The following is a 19136-nucleotide window of genomic DNA, read 5'->3' as shown; positions in this document are numbered from 1 at the left end:
ATCAATTTTCATTCTTGAACTCCAGAAGCAATATGCAAGTGTCAAAATAATTAAAAAAGATATAATAATAGAAGATGCTTTACCAGAAGAAAAATATATTAGTATTATGTAAATAAACCCACAGAAAACCAATTAGGAATATTCATATTAACAAAGCGAGCATCTCACATCAGTGGTTCGATCTGTTACGCCGTCAATATCAAAGAAAAGTGCACCAGGTATATGTGCAACCTGTTTGAAGAAGACATTAAGAAAATTAAACATTAAAGACAGCAATGTCAAATTATAGGTGAATTTCTTACAATGCCTGTGATAGTAGAAAGCATGAAATAAGCAAAGATACATTGCATATGTAAAAAAAGGGTCAGCACCTGGTACTCTTGAAGTGGATTTCTCTGTTCATCTGGCATGTACCAAGAAGCATCCAACACCTGAATTTTTTTAGCACCAAATTTTAAAACTTTGCTCTATAACCAATGCACAATTGCAAAGAGAATAGGCAACTCATGCAGAAATGTTGCATTTCTTTTTATACCATCACAACTGTTGAAGAAAAGCAAATTAAGACAGAGTGTTGCACATGGAGTCAAACGTTTACGGCCTTTACCCATATTTTGGTACCAACTTTCTGTCCAACAACCATGGCTAGATTGAGATGTTACACATGCATGCAAAGAGAAATCAGCTTGCTACTTGGCATGCATCAATATATATATATATATATTCCCACCACATGTTTAGAGCTAATACTTAAAATCTGATTTTGCAATTAGCACAAAGGAAAAAAACATGTGACATGCATCACTAGGAAGGCACCAATGAACACAGCAAATCAGTCACAAAATTAATATCATTTCTAAAAGCACAACAGAACGAATGAAACCTTCACATTAGGTTCTCGGAGATTGGAGTGGAGCCAGGAAACTGAAACAACAGGCTCATCTGTTGATAAGGACTGCATGGAGAATGGCCCCTGTGAGGCAACTGCTGCTGAAGACATACTACAGGGTATAGAGCCTGGAGTTTTAACATCAGAAAGGAGGAGGAAATGGACTTTGAGTGAAATGTTCTCTTTTGCAACCAAAAAAAGATAGAGAAAAGAGGAAAAGGAAAACCTTTATGTGCAAATTATCTATCGATAGCCCACATAGCAAAAAAATTAAAGACAAAAAGGGTACAAGAAATAAATAGTCAGAGCCATGATTCCAAATAATAAAAATCAAGAGCCTTTGTGTTGGGTCTAGGTGCCGCAAATTATATCTATAAATTGAAAAGAGGAATGAACTTAGTGAATTAAGATTAAAAAGGTAAACTAAAAATAAAGAAAAACATCATATTATTAAGCCATATATTGAAACTACGTATAATCCTAAACATTTGCAAGTTGAAAGGCTCAAATAATCCATTTAGCAAAAGAATCCTTAAGATAAAAGCAATCTACTCCATAAAACTTCATAATACCCTGGAACAGTAAAAAACTTTGAGAAAAAGATTTTCTACTTACAAGACGAAACTCATAACACTCTTCAAACAAAAACCACCAATTCATGTGCTTCTATAAAATAGTTGAAAAAACAGAAGCCCACGTATTGTCTACTAAAACATTATTAACACAGCAAGAGAAATTTCTACACCATATTTACACCCAGGCTAAAAGTAGAAAATAAAACCCGCAATTCTGCCCCTCAAGATTTACACATAATAGATACTAACAAGAAAAAGAAAATTACAACCACAAAAAACAAAAAGACCACTTCTTTGAGTAAAGTAACATACGGAATAACAGAAATCAAATTTTCAAGCAATGAAAAACAGACAGACAATAATGTTGAGTAGAGAAAATACACACACCGTGAAAACAAACTGGGATTTTGGGAAGAGAGATGAAGGAGAAGAGACTGAATGATGCGACGGCGACGGGCAAAGACTAAGAGAGCTCGTGATAAAATGGGAGATGTCATTTTGTAAACTAGTAGTGACAAAAAGTGGCCACCACCAACCAACCACATAAATTGGTCCTGTATCCGAGAACAGGGCTTTTTGTCTTCTTGCGATTTTTCTTCTTTACTGTATCGAGAGAATTGTACGAAAGGTTTTGGGAACTGCAGGGAAGTATTGTGGAGCTATACCATTATTACACTGAGAAGTGAGATAAGGAATTGATCAATAAAACGCCACGGTAATAAGATGCCGAGATATTTGGGCAAAGGAAATATGATATGTTTATATGTATATTGCTACAGAAAATAATGATTATACTTCATTTAAAATCATAAAAAGTGGCTGACGATTAAGATAATGTTGTCACAATCACGAGTGTGTATGGGGTGTGTGTGTGAGAGATGGAATATATAAGTATATGAATGCGTATATTTTTATTTTATGATATATTAATTTTATATATTTTATAAGATCTTATAAATAAAAATTAAGAAAGTTAACAACAAGACCCCCATTTTATTGCTGCTGGCATATAAATTTCAAAAAAAGAGTCCGTATGTTCATCCTACGACCTAAAGTCTTCTAACAATCACACACACATTTAGAAAACCGCCTACTTCTTTGTCATGTCAGCTTATTGGCGAAAGTGCTCCATTCTTGTTGATTCGGATAATAAGCTGTAACCAGGATTCTTCATAGTGATTTTCTTTTCCATCAACATCCTTGTCTCCCTTGCATGGTTCCACAAGCCGGCTGCGGCATAAATACCTGATAGAACCACATAGTTAGCTGGATTCTCAGGCTCCAAGTTGAATAGACGTCTTGCAACTATTTGTGCAAGATTCAGATTTCCATGGGTGCTGCATGCTCCGAGCATTGCACGCAGAACAGAGGGATCAAAATCTGTGGGTATTTTGCATACCAAGTCATAAGCTTCTTCAAATTGACCTGCACGTGCAAGAAGGTCCACCAAACAGGAATAATGTTCTGCTCTTGGCAAAACATTGTGTTTGCTAACCATATTGCTAACATATTCCCACCCTTGTGTAGTCAAACCACTATGGCTACAAGCAAAGAGAAGAGACAAAAAAGTTACATCATTTGGTTTCACCCCTTCATCTTCCATCTTTACGTAGAGTGCAACTGCTTCATGCCCATACCCATGCTTTCCGTAGCACGTGATTAGTGACGTCCATGAAATAATATTTTTCTCCTCCATTTCATAAAAAACGTGCTTAGCATCTTCAATTACTCCCGATTTTGAGTACATATCAATCAGAGCATTCCCAATGGCTACATCATGCTGGTTGTGATATTTCAGTGCATTCGCATGTAACTGTCTCCCCAGACTCAACGATGCTGTCTTGGCACATATATTGAACATGGAACATAATAGCATACCATCAACTGCCACATTCCTTTGTACTTCATTGAAGAGTTGAAGGGCTGCAGTGCAATTTGTACCTTCACAAGCATAACCTCTGATCAATGAAGTACATGATACCACATCTTTGTTCTGCATATTGTTGTATACCTGATTCGCGCAAGCCACACTTCCGCTTTTTACATAGGCATCAATTAAAGATCCACTCAGAAACTTGTTAGAGCCAAAACCAAATTGAAATATACATCCATGAACAATTCTCACTTTGGCGAACCCATTGTCTCCAACGGAGGCTCTCAGAAGACTTCCAAAGCTGAAACTGTCAGGGGCCATGCCTATATAAAGTTTGTATCACCAAACTAAAAGAAAAGAATTAAGGAAACTAAAACAGGAATCAACTAGCATACCATATAAATCCATTTTTTTTTCTTTACTCAGCGAATACTTTAGAGAAACCTGAGTAACTCCAGAAGCACTAAATCCATACAAAAGAGAAAACCACCGTTGAGCATATGTATTTTCCAAGTTTCATATTGGCTTGACTAAAAGCCCTCTAGTATCAACAAGTAGTTCTATTATCAACATATTAAGGGCATATTTTAATTTTCAAATTGTGATGTACCTTCTCTGAGCATCAAACGAAACATTGAAATTGCATTGTCGCTTAGCCCCTGAGCAGCATATCCTCCAATGATTGCATTCCAGGAGACCAAGTCTCTTGTCTCCATGGCCTCAAAGACGTTGCAAGCATCCTCCATCTTCCCACACTTCGAATGAAAATCAACCAACGCACACTGTACGAACAAGTTGTCCACAAACCTGGCCTTCTGCACCCGCCCTTGTATCTGCTTGCCCCACTCCAAGCACAGCAAGCGTGTGCACGCTCTCAACGCACTCCCATAAGTGAACTGATTAGCTTTCATGCCTTCACCGTGCATAGCCGAGAAAACTCTCAAAGCTTCCTCATGATTCCCGTTCTGAGAATACCCAGATATCAAAGCGGTCCAAGTGACCACACTTCTCTCCGACACTCGATCGAACAACTTATGCGCAGTTCGCATTTCTCCAATGTGGGAGTAAAATATGATCAATCTGGTGTTCAAAGATGTGTTTGTGGGAAACCCATCAGTAATAATTCGGCTATGAATCATTTCGCCAGATCTTTTGGACTTTAAGTCGGTGCAAAGCTGAAGAAGTTTTGAGTAAACAGAGTACTGGTGCGGTTCGAATGCGTGGGACAAAATAAGCCTCACAGGTTCTCCTAATTTTCTTGAATGGCGAACTGAATTCAAAGATGTTAATTGAAGCGCCATGCTGATGCGGTGAACTGTTTTCGATTCCAGTTATTTTCATCCTCGTGCTTTGGTTCTTGGCATCAATTCTTTGGTTGATGTGAAGAACAGCGACGTTTAGTTGGCGCCAATCCAATTTTATTATGGCTAATTACACAAACGAAAATGCCAAATTATTCTTTTCCTCTTCTTCCAACCTTCCACTGGGGAAAGAAATTGTTCTTCCCTTCAAAAACTTTCAAAATGCGAAATTGTAGTCCTTGTTAGAATTCCGTTCTAGTGTTTTTCCAAAACAAAATAAGGTCCTTTTATTTTTGGTTTTTAAACGTAAATATTGGCACCATTAACCACCGATAAACATTTGTTGATTTTGATAATAACTCAACAAGCTCTTGAAGCTCAGTTGGTTAGAGCACCGGTTTAGTAAGCGGGACTATCAACAAGAGCACTTCAGAAGGCCCTTTCTGATACTTTGAATTTTTGACTCTCTCCCTGTTTGTCTAGTCTTGCTTATCTCCTGCAGAATAAACACGCAAGGAAAAATGAAACAGCTGACAATTGAAATGCCAGTGACACAAGTCACAGGCGCATAAAATAACAGCTAAGCCAAACAGACAATTCATAAGCATTTTAAATCAATGGCTTGTATATTTCATCGGATTCATGGACTTTCACCTCACCATTTCCTCAACGAGCAAACGAAACCGCTAAATAGCAGCGAACGGCAACGGGAAACAAGGAACAGATCCAATCAATGATGTCATTCAGACAAGCTAAGATCCATATTAGATTTTACACTATTGAGTAATGTTGAGTAATCGTGTCAATGATCTCTTGGAATCAGTACACTACCAATAGTCACTGCAAGAACACTTACCGCCACTAAAATGGTGAAACCGGTAAGGATCCCTCAGTATGATTTCCCGGTGGACTATACTGCTTACAAATTTGTAAACGGAGTGACAATCACCGCAAACACGAAGATTTTTGAATATTCGAAGAGTTGAACCTTCTGGTGTACTAATCAAGCCGTACGCAAGAGCAAGCCTCTCACTGTGGGTCCATAAGTTATCCTCCTTTTGTTCATCATCAGTGTCATGTAATGCATAGCTTGTGTCAGGAACATAACCAGCTTCTTTAATTTCTTTCTTCAGCTCTATTAACTTGAGGTATATTTTCTCCGACTCTGCATGGGACTGATCACCTGCACCAAAGGTGCTAATTTTGTTTCTCACATTAAGCCAACTGGAGGCAGGCTTCTTCCTCACATTTTCTGACTCCATTTTCACTCTGAGTCCCAGTACATCTTGCCATCTTCCTGATGTTGCACAAACATTGGAATAAAGTACATAAGCTGAGTCATCAGATGGATTAGCTTCAAGAAGATGTTTGGCTGCTTTCTTTCCTAGTTCCAAATGACCATGGATTTTACATGCAGCCAACAATGTTCGCCAGATGAAGTCATTATGTGGCACTGGCATTTCTTCGATAAATGCTTCAGCCTCAGCAAGTCTTCCCGATCGTCCAAGTAGATCAACCATGCAAACACAATGTTCTATAGCAGCTGGGACACCAAACTGGGTCGTCATTGAAGCAAAATATCCAAGACCCTCATCCACTAGGCCACCATGGCTGCATGCGGATAAAAGTGAGATGAAGGTGACATGATCAGGTTTTGCACCGTGTGCAACCATTTCGTGAAAGATTTCTCTGGCTTTATAGAAGTATCCATGTCTAGCGAATGCAGATATCAATATGTTCCATGATAATCTAGATCGCCTTTTGGGCTCTGGAAGCAGTTTCAACAGATCACTAAGTTCTCCGCACTTCCCATACATATCCATTGTAGCATTTGCAACAAAATGATAATTATCATAACCAAGTTTGATGGCTAAACCATGAAGATGTTGCCCATCCTCCAAAATAGCCAAATTTGCTGAAGCAGAAAGGGCTGCGGAAAGACTGAACTGATCAAAATCCACTTCAGCCCTTTGCATCTCCAGAAGAAGTTTCAAAGCCTCCTCCCACTGGCCATTATGAGCCTTAGCAGCAACCATAGAGTTCCAACTTGCAGACGTTCTGTTGACTAATGCACAGAATATAGTGTTACTCGAATTGAGATCACCACAATTGGCATACATTGAGATAAGAGAGTTCCTGACGTATTCATTTGACTCAAATCCGGTTAATAAAATATGTGCATGTAGGGGCATTCCATGCTTCAGAAGGTTGCATGGATCCCAACAAGATCCCAGAACATTTATCAGAGTTATGTAGTTTGGAGGTATACCCCTTTCTCTCATCAATTTAAAAGTTTTTATCGCCTCATCCACATCTTCATTCTCTGCATAGCCACCAATCAGGGCATTCCAAGTAACCAACTCTTTTTCAGACATCTGCTTAAATACGTTCTTAGCATCATGTGTCATGCCGCACTTTCCGTACATGGTAACTAATGCATTCCCAACTACCATATTCCCGTGGAGCCCAGATGTGATTACAAGTGCATGCACAACTCTGCCTTCAGACAGAAATTCAGCATTGCCGCAAGCAGACAATGCACTAGCAAAAGTAACAAAATTGATCGTGTTCCCCATGCAGAGCAAATCTCTAAACACACTCAAGGCATCCAAGCACTTGCCACCCAAAACATAGCCCGCCATCATGGAATTCCAGGAGATCAAATCCTTCTGTGGCATATAGTGAAACAAGTTTTCTGCATCTTCATATCGTCCCGTCTCAAAATACATGGTAAGAAGAGTGTTAGATATACAGATATCCAATTCCAATCCCAGCTTCAACACCAAACCATGAATTCCTTTACCCCAGTTTAAATAATCCACAGAATCACAAATCGACAGCACTATGGACAGTGTATTTTCATCTATCTTACCATGATTAATACGCATTAAATGAAAATATCTGAGTGACTCTTCAGAGAGCCAATTATGAGCAAAGGCCGCAAGTATCGAGTTCCATGATATAGTATCGCGTTCTTCCATGTTATTAAATATATAACTGGCGACTTCCACCTTGCTGAAACAGCCAAAGATCGATATAAGGGAATTTGCAACAGAGACATCTGTCTGAAGCCCTGACTTGATAACATGACCAAGTACTTGATGAACCAAAACTTCATCATCAAGGGCTCCACAAGTACTAATAACCGTAGTAAAGGTATTCTGATTACAACATACCCCTTTGCGCCTCATTCTCTGGTATAAATTAATAACCTCGTTCAAAGATCCGGCATCTGCATAGTTAACCATCAAAGAGGTCCAAGAAACTACATTCTTATCAGGCATATCTTCGAAGAGTATTTGGGCATCAGAAATGAGCCCATACCCACCATAGAAATGCAAAAGAGAAGTGCCAACAAAAACATCATAGATCAAACCATTCTTTAAAACTAAACTATGAATTTGAAGTCCTTGAACAAGCATGCGCCCCGACCGGCTACATGCAGTTAATAAGCTCGGAATATTATAGCCGTTCAATTCAAATCCTTGACTCCACATTTCAAGGAAGAGTCCAGCCGCCTCTACATGCCACCCCGCTTTCACATATCCAGAGATCATGTTATTCCAAGAAGCTTCATTTCTTTCAGGCATTCTATCAAACACTTGTTTGGCATATCTCATGTCCCCAAACTTTGAATACATGTTTATCAATGTATTCGTGTGAAATATGCTTAACTGAGTCCATACCTTTACACAAACAGCATGCAATGCCTTTCCCACTTCTTCTCTGGTGATCTGCGAAAAGCCTTTCTGGAAAAACCCACAAATTTCTGGGTGAGGGTTGTTCATAATGCATTGCACTATTCGGTTCTTGGGATCTTTTCCGCATTGGGTCAGAGAGGAATTTGATAAAGCAGCGGTTGAGAATTTGAACCAAGACGCAAACTTGAAAGGTGAGAGCTTGTTCTTGCTATGCCTAGCCAGCATAAAAACTAAAAATACTAATCAAGGGAGGAATGATTCATTAACACGGATGCTAACCTTAAATGAATTGAAAATGGAGGTGCTCACCAGTTTAAGAGGAGAATTAGGTACTTAAAGAAGAAATCTTGTATCTTATTTTAACGTAAATTTCACTTTATTCCCGTACTTGAAAAAATACTGCAGCTGTATCCATTCTAAATAATAAATAATAAATCATCAGTTGGCCACTGTTGTAATGTACAATCTTATTTTATTAATGAAACTTACATTTATCCAAAATAATAAATTTAGGGGCATAGCAATTTATCATCATATAATATTAAAAATGAGTACATTATTTTTCATGAAAAAAATATAACAATTTATCCTATTGTACTTTGCTATAGAAGGTAAATTACTTCATTTTAAAAATTATAAGGGACAAATTGTTGTAGTTTTAAAAATATAGGGGGTAAATCGCTATTTATTTTTCATAAGGGGATAATTTGCTCATTTGCGATATCATAAGGGGGTTGCTTGTATTTTTCTCAATAATTTATAATATTTATACTTAACGAACTTTATAAAACACCATTCTTAAATTATTAAGTGAAAATTTACTCTTTTATTTCATTCTATATATTCTTGAATAGACTTCATAATATGAAGAAGCAACATATGTTATCACCCCATGAAGAAGTCAGATAGATTCTTGAACATAACGAAGCTGCTGATCACAACTTGTATATTTATTTATTTACTATGATAAGAAACCTTTTTTACTAGCAAAACACAACAATTCTTCCAGGCAGTTAATAGTTAAGGTATGGAATTGGAGGAGTTGGTATAAGCAGCCGGGGGAAGAGGCGGACAGGGCCAAGCCTCGCAGGCTTCATGGGTAGGAAAACATATGTCTTCAGGGTGCAGTGGAGGCTGCACATCTGCAGAATAACAGCACCAGCATGGATCTTTCAGCCTCGGCCCGCATGCACTGATCACACACCCATCGTCTCCCCCTGCCAAAACCGTGTTTCCGATATTGAAACAGGAATCAAGAAGAGAAAGCATGAGTAGATGAACATGATGTACTTACATACGCTGACGCAGGAGATTGTAAGAAGAGCAAAGAAGAACATGAAGGACGTTGAGTTTGATGCCGTTGCCATGGTTTGGAGAGGTTGAACTTGATGTGCATGTGAAGGTGAAGCCTTCTTATATACTAAGATTGTCTTTGGCAAGAATGGTAACAACTAGAAAAGTGGAGTCAGATTACGAGAATCAGTAATTTGTTAGTCACTGGCCAGCTACTACGTTCGGACAATCTCAATCAGATTTCAACCTCAATAATATTTGTGGCTTGAAATCTCAAAATCTAGTCTTAAACAATTCTGTAACTTGTGCTGATTGATTGCCCAAGAACAGTATTATCGCTTGATATGAGTTGCTTCCAGTCATTCCTTGATCTCAGAATATGAAGAAGATCCAATCTTTATGCAGACTGTCAGCAAATATCAGTAAAATTTAAATGGATATGAACACCAAGAAGAGAAGTCCCAGTCAACCTACCAAAAACCTAAATGGATATGAACAATTCATTCTGCAGATCACAAAAGGATGTGATATTTGGCTTAATTATAAGTATGTTTATACAAGATTGAAAATTACAATTATTTTTGGTTCAAATTAATTTGTTTCATCTTACATTATAACCTCCATTTGCCAAGGCTCTACGAATTTTACATGTGATATTCCAAAAGTAATCATAAAAACATTTAAATTTATTTTTTTTTAACTAAACTACTTTTGGACCAAACTTCAAATAAAGCATCCCTAATTAGTTTGCCGGTTTTGAAGTACTTTAAGATAAAGATGCTATGACAAAAATGTGAAAAGATGGCTAGATATAACAATATGAAGAAAATGATGGAGAAACACATAATAAAGATAAAATGGGTGTTGTTAAGATCTATTTTTGACATTTTGTCCCATATCCCCGAATTTTATTTAATTTTTTTTTTCTTTCTGTCAGGATTTCAAGAACGGTGATATGTGAATACTTTCATAATTTTTCTATTAGATTATTAATATTTTACAAATCTTAAAGGAGGTAATTAAAATTTTTTATTAATATGACTGTATTTTTAATTAAAACACCACTTAGGGAGCGTGAATATAATTTGCTATATGTTTATCAGGTCTTCTGATGTTTGTTTTCTCCATATATTATAACATAATTAAGAGTCAATAGATTCACAGAACAAAGCAGAGATCATAATTTGTATTTTCTTCTTTATTTTTCATTAGAAGAAATTCCCGGCAGCAAAACACAACAGTCCTTATAGATGGAAGCTGGAGGAGTTGGAATTAGCGGCCGGGGGAAGAGGCGGACAAGGCCAAGCCTCGCAGGCTTCATGCGTCGGAAAACATATGTCTTCAGGGTGCAATGGAGGCTGCACGTCTGCTGAATAACAACACCAGCATGGAATTTTCAGCCTCGGCCCACATGCACTGATCACACACCCATCATTTCCCCCTGCCAACAACATTCATGTACGCGTCCATTAAATTAGGTCTGATACTGCGCATGCAGTCCATAACAGTAAAAGTAGTACAGAGACAAGAATTTGGACATGGATGTACTTACGTACGTGGACGCAGGAGATTGTAAGAAGAGCAAATAAGAAAATACAGGACCTTAAGCTTGCTGCGATTGCCATGATTTGGAGTCAATACGTGAAGGTGAAGCCTTGAGCTTTATATATATATACTCAGAGAGGCTTTGCTAGCATGGTAACAAGGGTTAAATGCAATTTACCGCCTTTGAAATAGGTAATAACAGGCACAGAACTCTCGGCATAACGATACTTATATATATTCTTAAATATTCTACAGTGTGTAATTAAAAAAAATACGGGGATATGTAATCAAATAATAAATAATACACATGTTTCTTATGCATATTGACCGTCAAATTATTTTGATCGAAATTATATGCTTCATATTTAATATAAATATTATCTATCAAATACAAATTTTCTTTTATACATATCCCTACATACGATATATTTTACTCCAACAAAACTATTAACAATAACCAAAGCCCCCATCTGCTACATATTAAGAAAAAGATGAATTAGAAAATTGAGAAAATAACAAAGAAGAAAAATTAATTAGCAAAAGCATGAAATGAATAAGGGTATTTCCAACATTTACATTAGAATTCTTAATGAATTTGGATAGAAAAGCCACGTGCGTCTTTTCTAAAAGGATAATGCGGCTTTGTAGTCTCTTTCTCTCTTCTTCTTTTCTTTTTGTAATTTAGAGATATTTTGTGCCCATTATCCATTTTACAACGGTAGGTAAATTGCATTTAGCCTACGGTAACAGCTATAAAATTAGAGTTAGATCCCAAGAATCAATGATTTGTTAGTTATTAACCTGCTACGTTAGGACAACCTCAATAAGATTTCAGATCTTCCCCACACATAACACCAAAATAGAGGGCGCTGTGTAATGACAAGATGATTCAATTTTTTTCTGGGATTTCTTCGAAAGTGTGCCTTGAAGTGTCTATAACTATTCTTAAGCAATTCTGCAACTCAGGCTGATTGATTGCCCAAGAACAGCAATTTTGCACCCCAGCCTTTTGAAGCTAAACCCAAGTGAACTAGTTGCAAGTCTCTGAACACAGATAATCTCATATCTGATACTCTGCTGCTGTTTGTATCACTGCTTGATATGATTTGCTTCCAATCATCACTTCACCTCAGAATATGAAGATCCAAACTTTTGGCCCAGCTACATCACCATATCCACAGATCTACATTTTCAGACTGCCATAATTGCAAATTGATGTAATCCATCATGTTAACTTACATTACATTTTTTACAAAGATGAGACTGAACACGAAATGTATCAAAATCTTGCAAATCCAACCTAATAAGTGCACAGCACGAAGAAAAGTCCCAGGCATTTCACTAAAAACCTAAATGGATGTGAACATTCATTCTGATGATCATGAGCATGCATACAAGGAACCTGCGACTTTTTCCATTACTGCTGACGTCCACAGATAATCGTCCCTTCCTTTGCCCTGATTTTGGAAGACTAGAAAATTCTATGCCAGCATAATTGCAGGTACCGCCGTGTTGTCCAAGAACAGCTATTGGGTATTAAGGAACTACTGAAACATCAACTACATACAAGACACTAAAATCCTACTATTTTTTGATGTTCCACTTATGCGATGACCGTGGTCCAGTTGTGATGCCCTCATAGTATTTGGATTCAAGCTCTTGGTTATTCCATTCTGCCACAAATTCTGAAAATAGGCTCCGTGCAGAATCAGAAGATAGATCCGAAAAAAATACATTTCTCTCTTCTTTTAGCCACACAGCAAACTCATTGTTCTTGGAGAAGTAGTCATCCTTGGACAATTCTTGTACCTTGAGTTTCTGCAGGGAGGAATTGAAATTGACAATAAGCAACTATGCACACTCCATTCACAGTTACCAAAATTCGTGACAACTGAAGAAACTTAAGAAATCATTATGAACTGAAACATTACATGAACTCATCATTGAAGAAAATATATCAAAACGACTATGTTCTACAAAATACTACTTCCTCATAAATCCTGTTGCACAAATATCTACCATAATCAGGGCATAAACCTGTTATGCAGATAGAACAAAATATGGTAAAATTTTGAAATACTGGAATGTTCCGGAACAGGCAGAATGCAATACAACAAATTTGGTGTAGCAAATGCTGAACAATACTAAAACAAGAAAACCGGGGCGTAATCTCTAGACTGAATTTCATTCATCATATCTTGAAAAGAGCTTTTTGCAGCAAGAGTAACACCAAAATTAGTTGTTCTCAGTAGGTTCATAAAATAAGGAATTTTACAATTTTGAAAATGATAAAGACGCACCAACACTTTTCTTAGTCTATAGAGTATAGTAAAAAACTAACTGAAGCATTATCAAGCTTGCGGCCTTTGTCCTTGTGCTTCCCATCAGACTTCTTACCTGAAGCAATACCAATCAGTGTCACCAAAACTTGAAAACTGCAAAATAACAAGTGACATAAATTGGAGCGATAGTTTGATTTTCAAGCATAGTATAAGTCCAGGTAAAATTATAAAAGACGAACTTTTAGCAGCGAAACCGGAAACTAATTTCCCTGAGCAAATGTGACGGAATATAGTGAAAGAAAAATCCACATATAGTATCAGAGTAGGATTCAGGGAGAAAAGGAAAAATCATTTGAGGAAAATGTCTGCATTATAGTAGGATTAACTATGGAAAGAAACACGAAATAAGCTAATCAACAACAATCAGCTGAAAATTGCGGAAAATTTGAAAAATAACAAAAAGGTCAGGAAATTTTCAACAATTGAAGAATAAGAAATTCAACATAGCACCTTTATCAGAATGGCGGGTGGAAGTTTTATGAGATTTTTGCTTCTTCTTAGATTTGTGTTTCTTCTCGTCTTCCCTACTTTTACGCCTTTTGATTCTCACTTCATCTGCCCCAAAAACTCGACCATCACCAATAAACTACACACTTAAACACAAAAATACACAAAATAAAATACCCACCTCCACTTCGTGGAGAAGATGGAGAAGATCTCTTCCGCTTGTAATCGTCTTTGGATTTCCCCATCGCTTAGCTGATTGTTCTCCCTCTCCCTCTGAAATATAACCTAATTGTTTAAAATTACATTTTTAAAAAGAAAAACAAATCTAAAATTTTCATGTATTTTTAATTTGGGCTGGAGATGTTCCATTGGGTCTAAACTCAAACGAGCCCACAATATTTTTCCCAGGCCCAGTTTATGAAAGTCCAAAATGGACAGGCCCTGATATTGATGATTCTCCTAAATCCTAATTACGACTATTAATAAAGTATGAGGTACTTTTCATATGTTTTTATATTATTTTACTAAATTGCTCGTCTCAACCTAAGTACAATATGACTAGCCATGTTGTCTTAATTTATAAATGAGAGCGAAAATGCATATTCGATTTCCTAATTGCACCTTATTATAATACTTTTTACTTTTATTCAACATTTTTAATCAAAATTTAAAATTATAGAAATTTTAATCAATATGTTGCTACACAAATATTGATTTATATAAATTTTAATTTGTATGTGTTGATGGGGGTGTATCACCCCAACTGAGGAAAAAGACTTTAATACTCTTGACTCAGTTCGATCCTAAAATCTTAGGACCCATGTACTATTTTAGGATTTGACTCAGTTTGATTGAGACTTGGACTGCAGATCATCTGACAATTCATGACTTGAGAAGCTACTATGGGAATCAAATTTGTACGGATATCTGGGCCTATATATAAATATGAATTTTTCACCATATTTATGGTAAGACAAATTACATCATTTTCGATCATATTTAATATTTTGATTGCATTCAACTATTTCTACCTACAGTTGATTTAAGCATCGAAAAATTTTAGCTGGAGACCTACCACCTAGCTTAACGTGCTTCTCTTTTTTTAAAAATTTAAATAATTATATTGAGGTCGAATCCAACGAACCCTATAAGGTCACTTGTTTCAACCTAGATCAATGTTTCTGTACAAATATTAAATTATATAAATTTTAATCTATATGTTGCCACACAAGATATTCCCGATAATCTTGGTGTCAAAAGTTGCTGGTTAATGCCAAAAAGAAAAAGCCAAGAAAAGAAAGATCTGTGGCAGGCGGCACGTAGAGCTGACCAACAATTATTCCTCGTCAATTAATGATGAAGAGACGTGGATGTTTTAATGTTTGCTTTTTCTATTTTCTTTCTTTTTTTTTTTTTTTATATTGGGTGATGAACGTAGATGCTTTTATTAAGTAGGGCTACCTGTTAACTTTACTCATCAGAATTTCTACTTTCCAACATTTGTTTAAAATTTAAATGTTAAAAATCAATAATGCATATTTCTCATATATACTCTTAAAGATCTTGAATTAATTTGACTCTTTCTAATTTTTAATCTCTTAAATTAAATATATATATATATATACATTACATTTTTAAAAAATGAATTTGGAATTTCTATTTAGTTCATTTTCTAATATGTATATATGTTGGATATATATAATAATTAAAAGACTAATATAATAATTTGGTTGGAAGTTGAAGAAGTAGTAGTAGGAGTAGGGAGTGTATGATCACCTACCCGGATTTGGACAGTCAAACACACGGATATATAAGCATGTGTTTTTTTGTATTGGTGAATTACTTTAATTTCTTGCAGCCAAACACAGAAGCAGCAGCAGCAATACTTAGAATATCTACTTTTCATCGCATCTGAGAAAAACCAGCTGACAACATGACTTGTTGCAGTAGCATAAAAGTTATACATAATATAGCCAAATTTGACACGGTTTCTAAATTGAAGCTGATCATCAGATGCCGAGATAGCTGGGTGACAATGGCATTAGCCACTCATGTATTGGACCATACTCCAATTCATGAGGCTGGAAATTATTATATATTTCTGTGTGTACTTGTCGGGTTGCTGTCATCATCAAATCCTGGTCCACGGGTAGACAGTCGCCCTCACTTGTTAGTCCAAGTTCACTTTCCAACAATTCCAACCACTTGCTCATTCCGGCTTCGCTTTTGAAACTTTCCCCGGAAACCGAAAGATTAATTATGTTTTCCTGTTTCCCAACGTTGTTTTCGGTTGTAGTGGGTTGTAAAGGGTCCAGGGAGTCCAGCACTTGCCAAAAATCAAGATCCGGATCGGGTCGGGTTTCGAGTTCTCCTTCCTCTACATTAATAGTATCCTCAGATTTTGATGAGTCTTCAGGCCCGGTTTGATCCGGACACGTAATGTCGGAAACATTGCATGCATGTGAAGATGATGTAGAGTGATGATCATCATTAGGGTTTTTCATCATGACCTCGGAATCATGAACGGCTTCATCAGGAATCGATAACTTCTCGACGTTTTCGTCTGTAGACGTTGATGAAGCTGAAGATGAAGATGCCCAACAGTCCGTATGAGAGGAGTCAATGTCATTGGCCTCATTCTTGTGGCAATTAACTACAGCATTTTTCCCTGTCTGTAGCAATCTTTTCTTCAAGTGTGTGTTCCACACATTCTTGATCTCATTGTCTGTTCTGCCCGGCAAATACGACGCAATCTTGGACCACCTGCGCTTGCAGATTGCACAACGTAAGATCCACGAAAGTAAGTACGTAATTAATTGGAGTGGAAGTAAAAAATGTGAGCAGATGATATGTACTTGTTTCCAATGGAAGTATGAAGGTCAATTATGGTTTGCTCTTCTTGAGGAGTGAAGTTCCCTCGTTTCACGTCAGGTCTTAGGTAATTAATCCACCTCAGACGGCAGCTCTTTCCACATCGGAGCAGTCCTGCATGCCAACCACAAATAACGTATAAAACAAATAATTTTATTTGCTAATTAATTACGCAAATTAATTTGTATGTAAAATTAAACATTATTGTAATTTAATATTCTTGATGGAATGACGGAGACCGGTGACTTAATCCCTACCACTTCTCAAGTACAAGCCTCAGATCTTCCCTTATATATACACACACACAAACACGAAATACAAAAAATGTGAAATAGGAACCAACAAAAAAATAGGAAAATTGTAGACCTAAATCGATCTAGTCAGACTTGAATCAGTACTTACACTGCAAAAGTAATATACGTGTCGTGTAACTTAGTCTAGAGCAACTAATGACATGAAAAGTGTATTATATTTATTGTGTGATTAGTTAAATTTGGCTAAACTTAATTTCGACAAGAATTTTTTCAAAGAAATAACTGGTGTCAAAAACTTACGGCTTTATAAGTTATTGTAGATTCAATAAATTAAAGAAGTATATGTAGAGATCTAATTTAGTGTAAGGACTTAGTATTTTGAAACATAAACAATCCGCACATTAATGATGCTCGAAAGGATTGACGGTAAAACATTAATGTTAATCACTTTCTTGTGACCAACACACACTCCATCGTACACAAGCAATGGTGAGCGAACGTAATTGATCCATTTCATTGTGAATATCCAGTCCTGTAACCGCAATGTTCAAGAATATATGTGCATGTCCAATGCAACAGAAGATCGCGAGATCTATTCATCTGATCAGTTCTTCTTTTTTGTAATCAAATATTGCCGAAAACAAGCAGAAAAAGGGGGAAATCGACAACCCTTTTGCAGCCAATTGCATTCACATTTGTGCATCCCTTACTCACAGACACACCATGGACCAACAAGGAGATGAGAAAATGTGTGCGTTTTTTACACACGTGCGTTCAGTTAAATACACAGAGGAGACTGAAATCGAACTTACCGGCTTGTATAGGGAGAGCCCGCCAGTTGGTGTGTCCATGCTTCTGAATGAAAGTAATAAGCTTAAAGTCCTCTTCGGGGCTCCAGGGTCCGGACCTCACCTTGCTCTTGTCACAGCATGGGGCTCGCCCCATTTTAATTTTCTCTGATCTGCCTGATATACATATACGTATACACCCACAACAATTTAATGTTGGGAGTACTGTAATGACAAAGTTATAGAGACAGAAATATTAAGGTACAACCACCATTCGAGTCTTGTCTGCCTCCTTGCATTCTGGCCTACTCTTTCATCACATTAATAACTTCTCTCCGCCCCCCACTCTCTCTCTATATATATTATATATATAGATAGATAGAGGAATATATAGTAAGTCTGATAAGGATTTCTTGATTTATTACAATTAATAAGGACAAAATTTAATATTGAACCGAAAGAAATTTAGGGAGACAGCTCGAATTAATATAAATGCCAATGAATGAGTGGCTCGTCAAAGATTCTGGTATATGTCATTTTTTAGTTTTGGAATGTTAGGAAAATATATAATCCTATCAGCACAAATAAATGCAAATCAACCCACATAATTAAGACAAGCCGCAAATGTTTTTTTGTGCAACATAATATAGGAGTTAAAACCAGAATCGGACCTGTTAGTAATTTCCAACTACATTGAATTAGTATTTGAATTTAAATGTAAGAAATGATGTAAGTAATAAATCCAATCGTATTTAAATTGGATACAGATGTATAATAAGAGTAATTATATGTCCTAATCAGGTTCTCACATGTACACCCAAACAACTGAAATATAGAAAAACTTTATATATGTCACAATTTGTATTCGTAGAGATTTTCACATTACAACTTGGTAATACAATTAATGTACTAATCATCAATGGAGCAAGTCATCCCAGAATGCAGGGGAATTTTCTTGCCTTAATTATATATTATTAATTAATATTCCACTCTGCATGAAGAAATCAAGAATGTTTTTGCTACTGATCGAGAAGAAAGATGGACCCTTGTTTTATTATTATTATTATTATTATTATTAATTTTCTTCTGAAAGGACAAAAGAAATGTGTTGGTGGTCAAGGTTGGGAACTTTAGAGGAAGATTGTTCAATCAAAACCTGGTTTACTACATAAAGTGTATCAAGATTGACTATAAACAGGTTTCTTAGTACATTTTTATCGAAAGATACGTTATTTAGGGGTTATACAAACAGTTACA

At 36.5% G+C, this 19136-nt stretch overlaps 5 protein-coding genes across 6 annotated transcripts in view; all 5 read right to left on the bottom strand.

Moving 5' to 3' along the window:
• The window catches only part of LOC105175088 (thiosulfate/3-mercaptopyruvate sulfurtransferase 1, mitochondrial), a 5154-nt gene extending 3021 nt beyond the window's left edge, over positions 1-2133 (bottom strand). Inside the window, exons 1-4 of one of the 2 annotated variants that reach the window (XM_011097411.2) lie at positions 1852-2133; positions 884-1017; positions 372-431; positions 169-231 (exon numbers count right to left, since the gene is read on the bottom strand). In XM_011097411.2, the coding sequence (XP_011095713.1) occupies positions 169-231; positions 372-431; positions 884-1000 (240 nt within the window). In that variant the 5' untranslated portion in view covers positions 1001-1017; positions 1852-2133. Of the gene's footprint in view, positions 1-168; positions 232-371; positions 432-883; positions 1018-1504; positions 1728-1851 lie in introns of those variants that run through there. The other variant, XM_011097412.2, reaches the window with a different exon arrangement.
• Positions 2438-4960, bottom strand: LOC105175086 (pentatricopeptide repeat-containing protein At3g20730). Its single transcript, XM_011097409.2, has 2 exons — positions 3948-4960; positions 2438-3660 (listed from the first exon to the last, which is right to left on the bottom strand). Exons 1-2 carry the CDS (start codon positions 4636-4638, stop codon positions 2576-2578), a joined length of 1776 nt encoding a protein of 591 aa, XP_011095711.1. The 5' UTR covers positions 4639-4960; the 3' UTR covers positions 2438-2575.
• Positions 4997-8718, bottom strand: LOC105175087 (pentatricopeptide repeat-containing protein At3g24000, mitochondrial). The gene is made up of 2 exons (XM_011097410.2): positions 5495-8718; positions 4997-5134 (listed from the first exon to the last, which is right to left on the bottom strand). Exons 1-2 carry the CDS (start codon positions 8562-8564, stop codon positions 5118-5120), a joined length of 3087 nt encoding a protein of 1028 aa, XP_011095712.1. The 5' UTR covers positions 8565-8718; the 3' UTR covers positions 4997-5117.
• On the bottom strand, positions 12352-14258 carry LOC105175085. Its single transcript, XM_011097408.2, has 4 exons — positions 14148-14258; positions 13970-14074; positions 13519-13574; positions 12352-12995 (listed from the first exon to the last, which is right to left on the bottom strand). The coding sequence occupies exons 1-4, from the start codon at positions 14209-14211 to the stop codon at positions 12762-12764; spliced, it is 459 nt and encodes a 152-aa protein (XP_011095710.1). The 5' UTR covers positions 14212-14258; the 3' UTR covers positions 12352-12761.
• On the bottom strand, positions 15881-18213 carry LOC105175176 (transcription factor MYB14). The gene is made up of 3 exons (XM_011097524.2): positions 17904-18213; positions 16822-16951; positions 15881-16729 (listed from the first exon to the last, which is right to left on the bottom strand). Exons 1-3 carry the CDS (start codon positions 18034-18036, stop codon positions 15976-15978), a joined length of 1017 nt encoding a protein of 338 aa, XP_011095826.1. The 5' UTR covers positions 18037-18213; the 3' UTR covers positions 15881-15975.

Source organism: Sesamum indicum, linkage group LG12 (assembly GCF_000512975.1).
Source record: "Sesamum indicum cultivar Zhongzhi No. 13 linkage group LG12, S_indicum_v1.0, whole genome shotgun sequence".
In the NCBI taxonomy this organism is placed as follows: Eukaryota; Viridiplantae; Streptophyta; class Magnoliopsida; order Lamiales; family Pedaliaceae; genus Sesamum; species Sesamum indicum.
Note: the sequence above shows the minus strand (reverse complement) of the source record. Positions and strands in the feature narration are given on the sequence as shown.

Excerpts from the sequence above, each read along its gene's own strand:
- LOC105175085 (XM_011097408.2), bottom strand. The coding sequence starts at position 14,211 with ATGGGGAAATCCAAAGACGATTACAAGCGGAAGAGATCTTCTCCATCT. Across the intron at positions 14,075-14,147 it reads ATCTTCTCCACGAAGTGGAG|ATGAAGTGAGAATCAAAAGG; the intron begins GTGGGTATTTTA and ends TTTTTGGGGCAG. Across the intron at positions 13,575-13,969 it reads CACCCGCCATTCTGATAAAG|GTAAGAAGTCTGATGGGAAG; the intron begins GTGCTATGTTGA and ends GTATTGCTTCAG.
- LOC105175087 (XM_011097410.2), bottom strand. The coding sequence starts at position 8,564 with ATGCTGGCTAGGCATAGCAAGAACAAGCTCTCACCTTTCAAGTTTGCG.
- LOC105175086 (XM_011097409.2), bottom strand. The coding sequence starts at position 4,638 with ATGGCGCTTCAATTAACATCTTTGAATTCAGTTCGCCATTCAAGAAAA. Across the intron at positions 3,661-3,947 it reads TCGTTTGATGCTCAGAGAAG|GCATGGCCCCTGACAGTTTC; the intron begins GTACATCACAAT and ends AACTTTATATAG.
- LOC105175176 (XM_011097524.2), bottom strand. The coding sequence starts at position 18,036 with ATGGGGCGAGCCCCATGCTGTGACAAGAGCAAGGTGAGGTCCGGACCC. Across the intron at positions 16,952-17,903 it reads GGCTCTCCCTATACAAGCCG|GACTGCTCCGATGTGGAAAG; the intron begins GTAAGTTCGATT and ends GTTGGCATGCAG. Across the intron at positions 16,730-16,821 it reads CATACTTCCATTGGAAACAA|GTGGTCCAAGATTGCGTCGT; the intron begins GTACATATCATC and ends CTGCAAGCGCAG.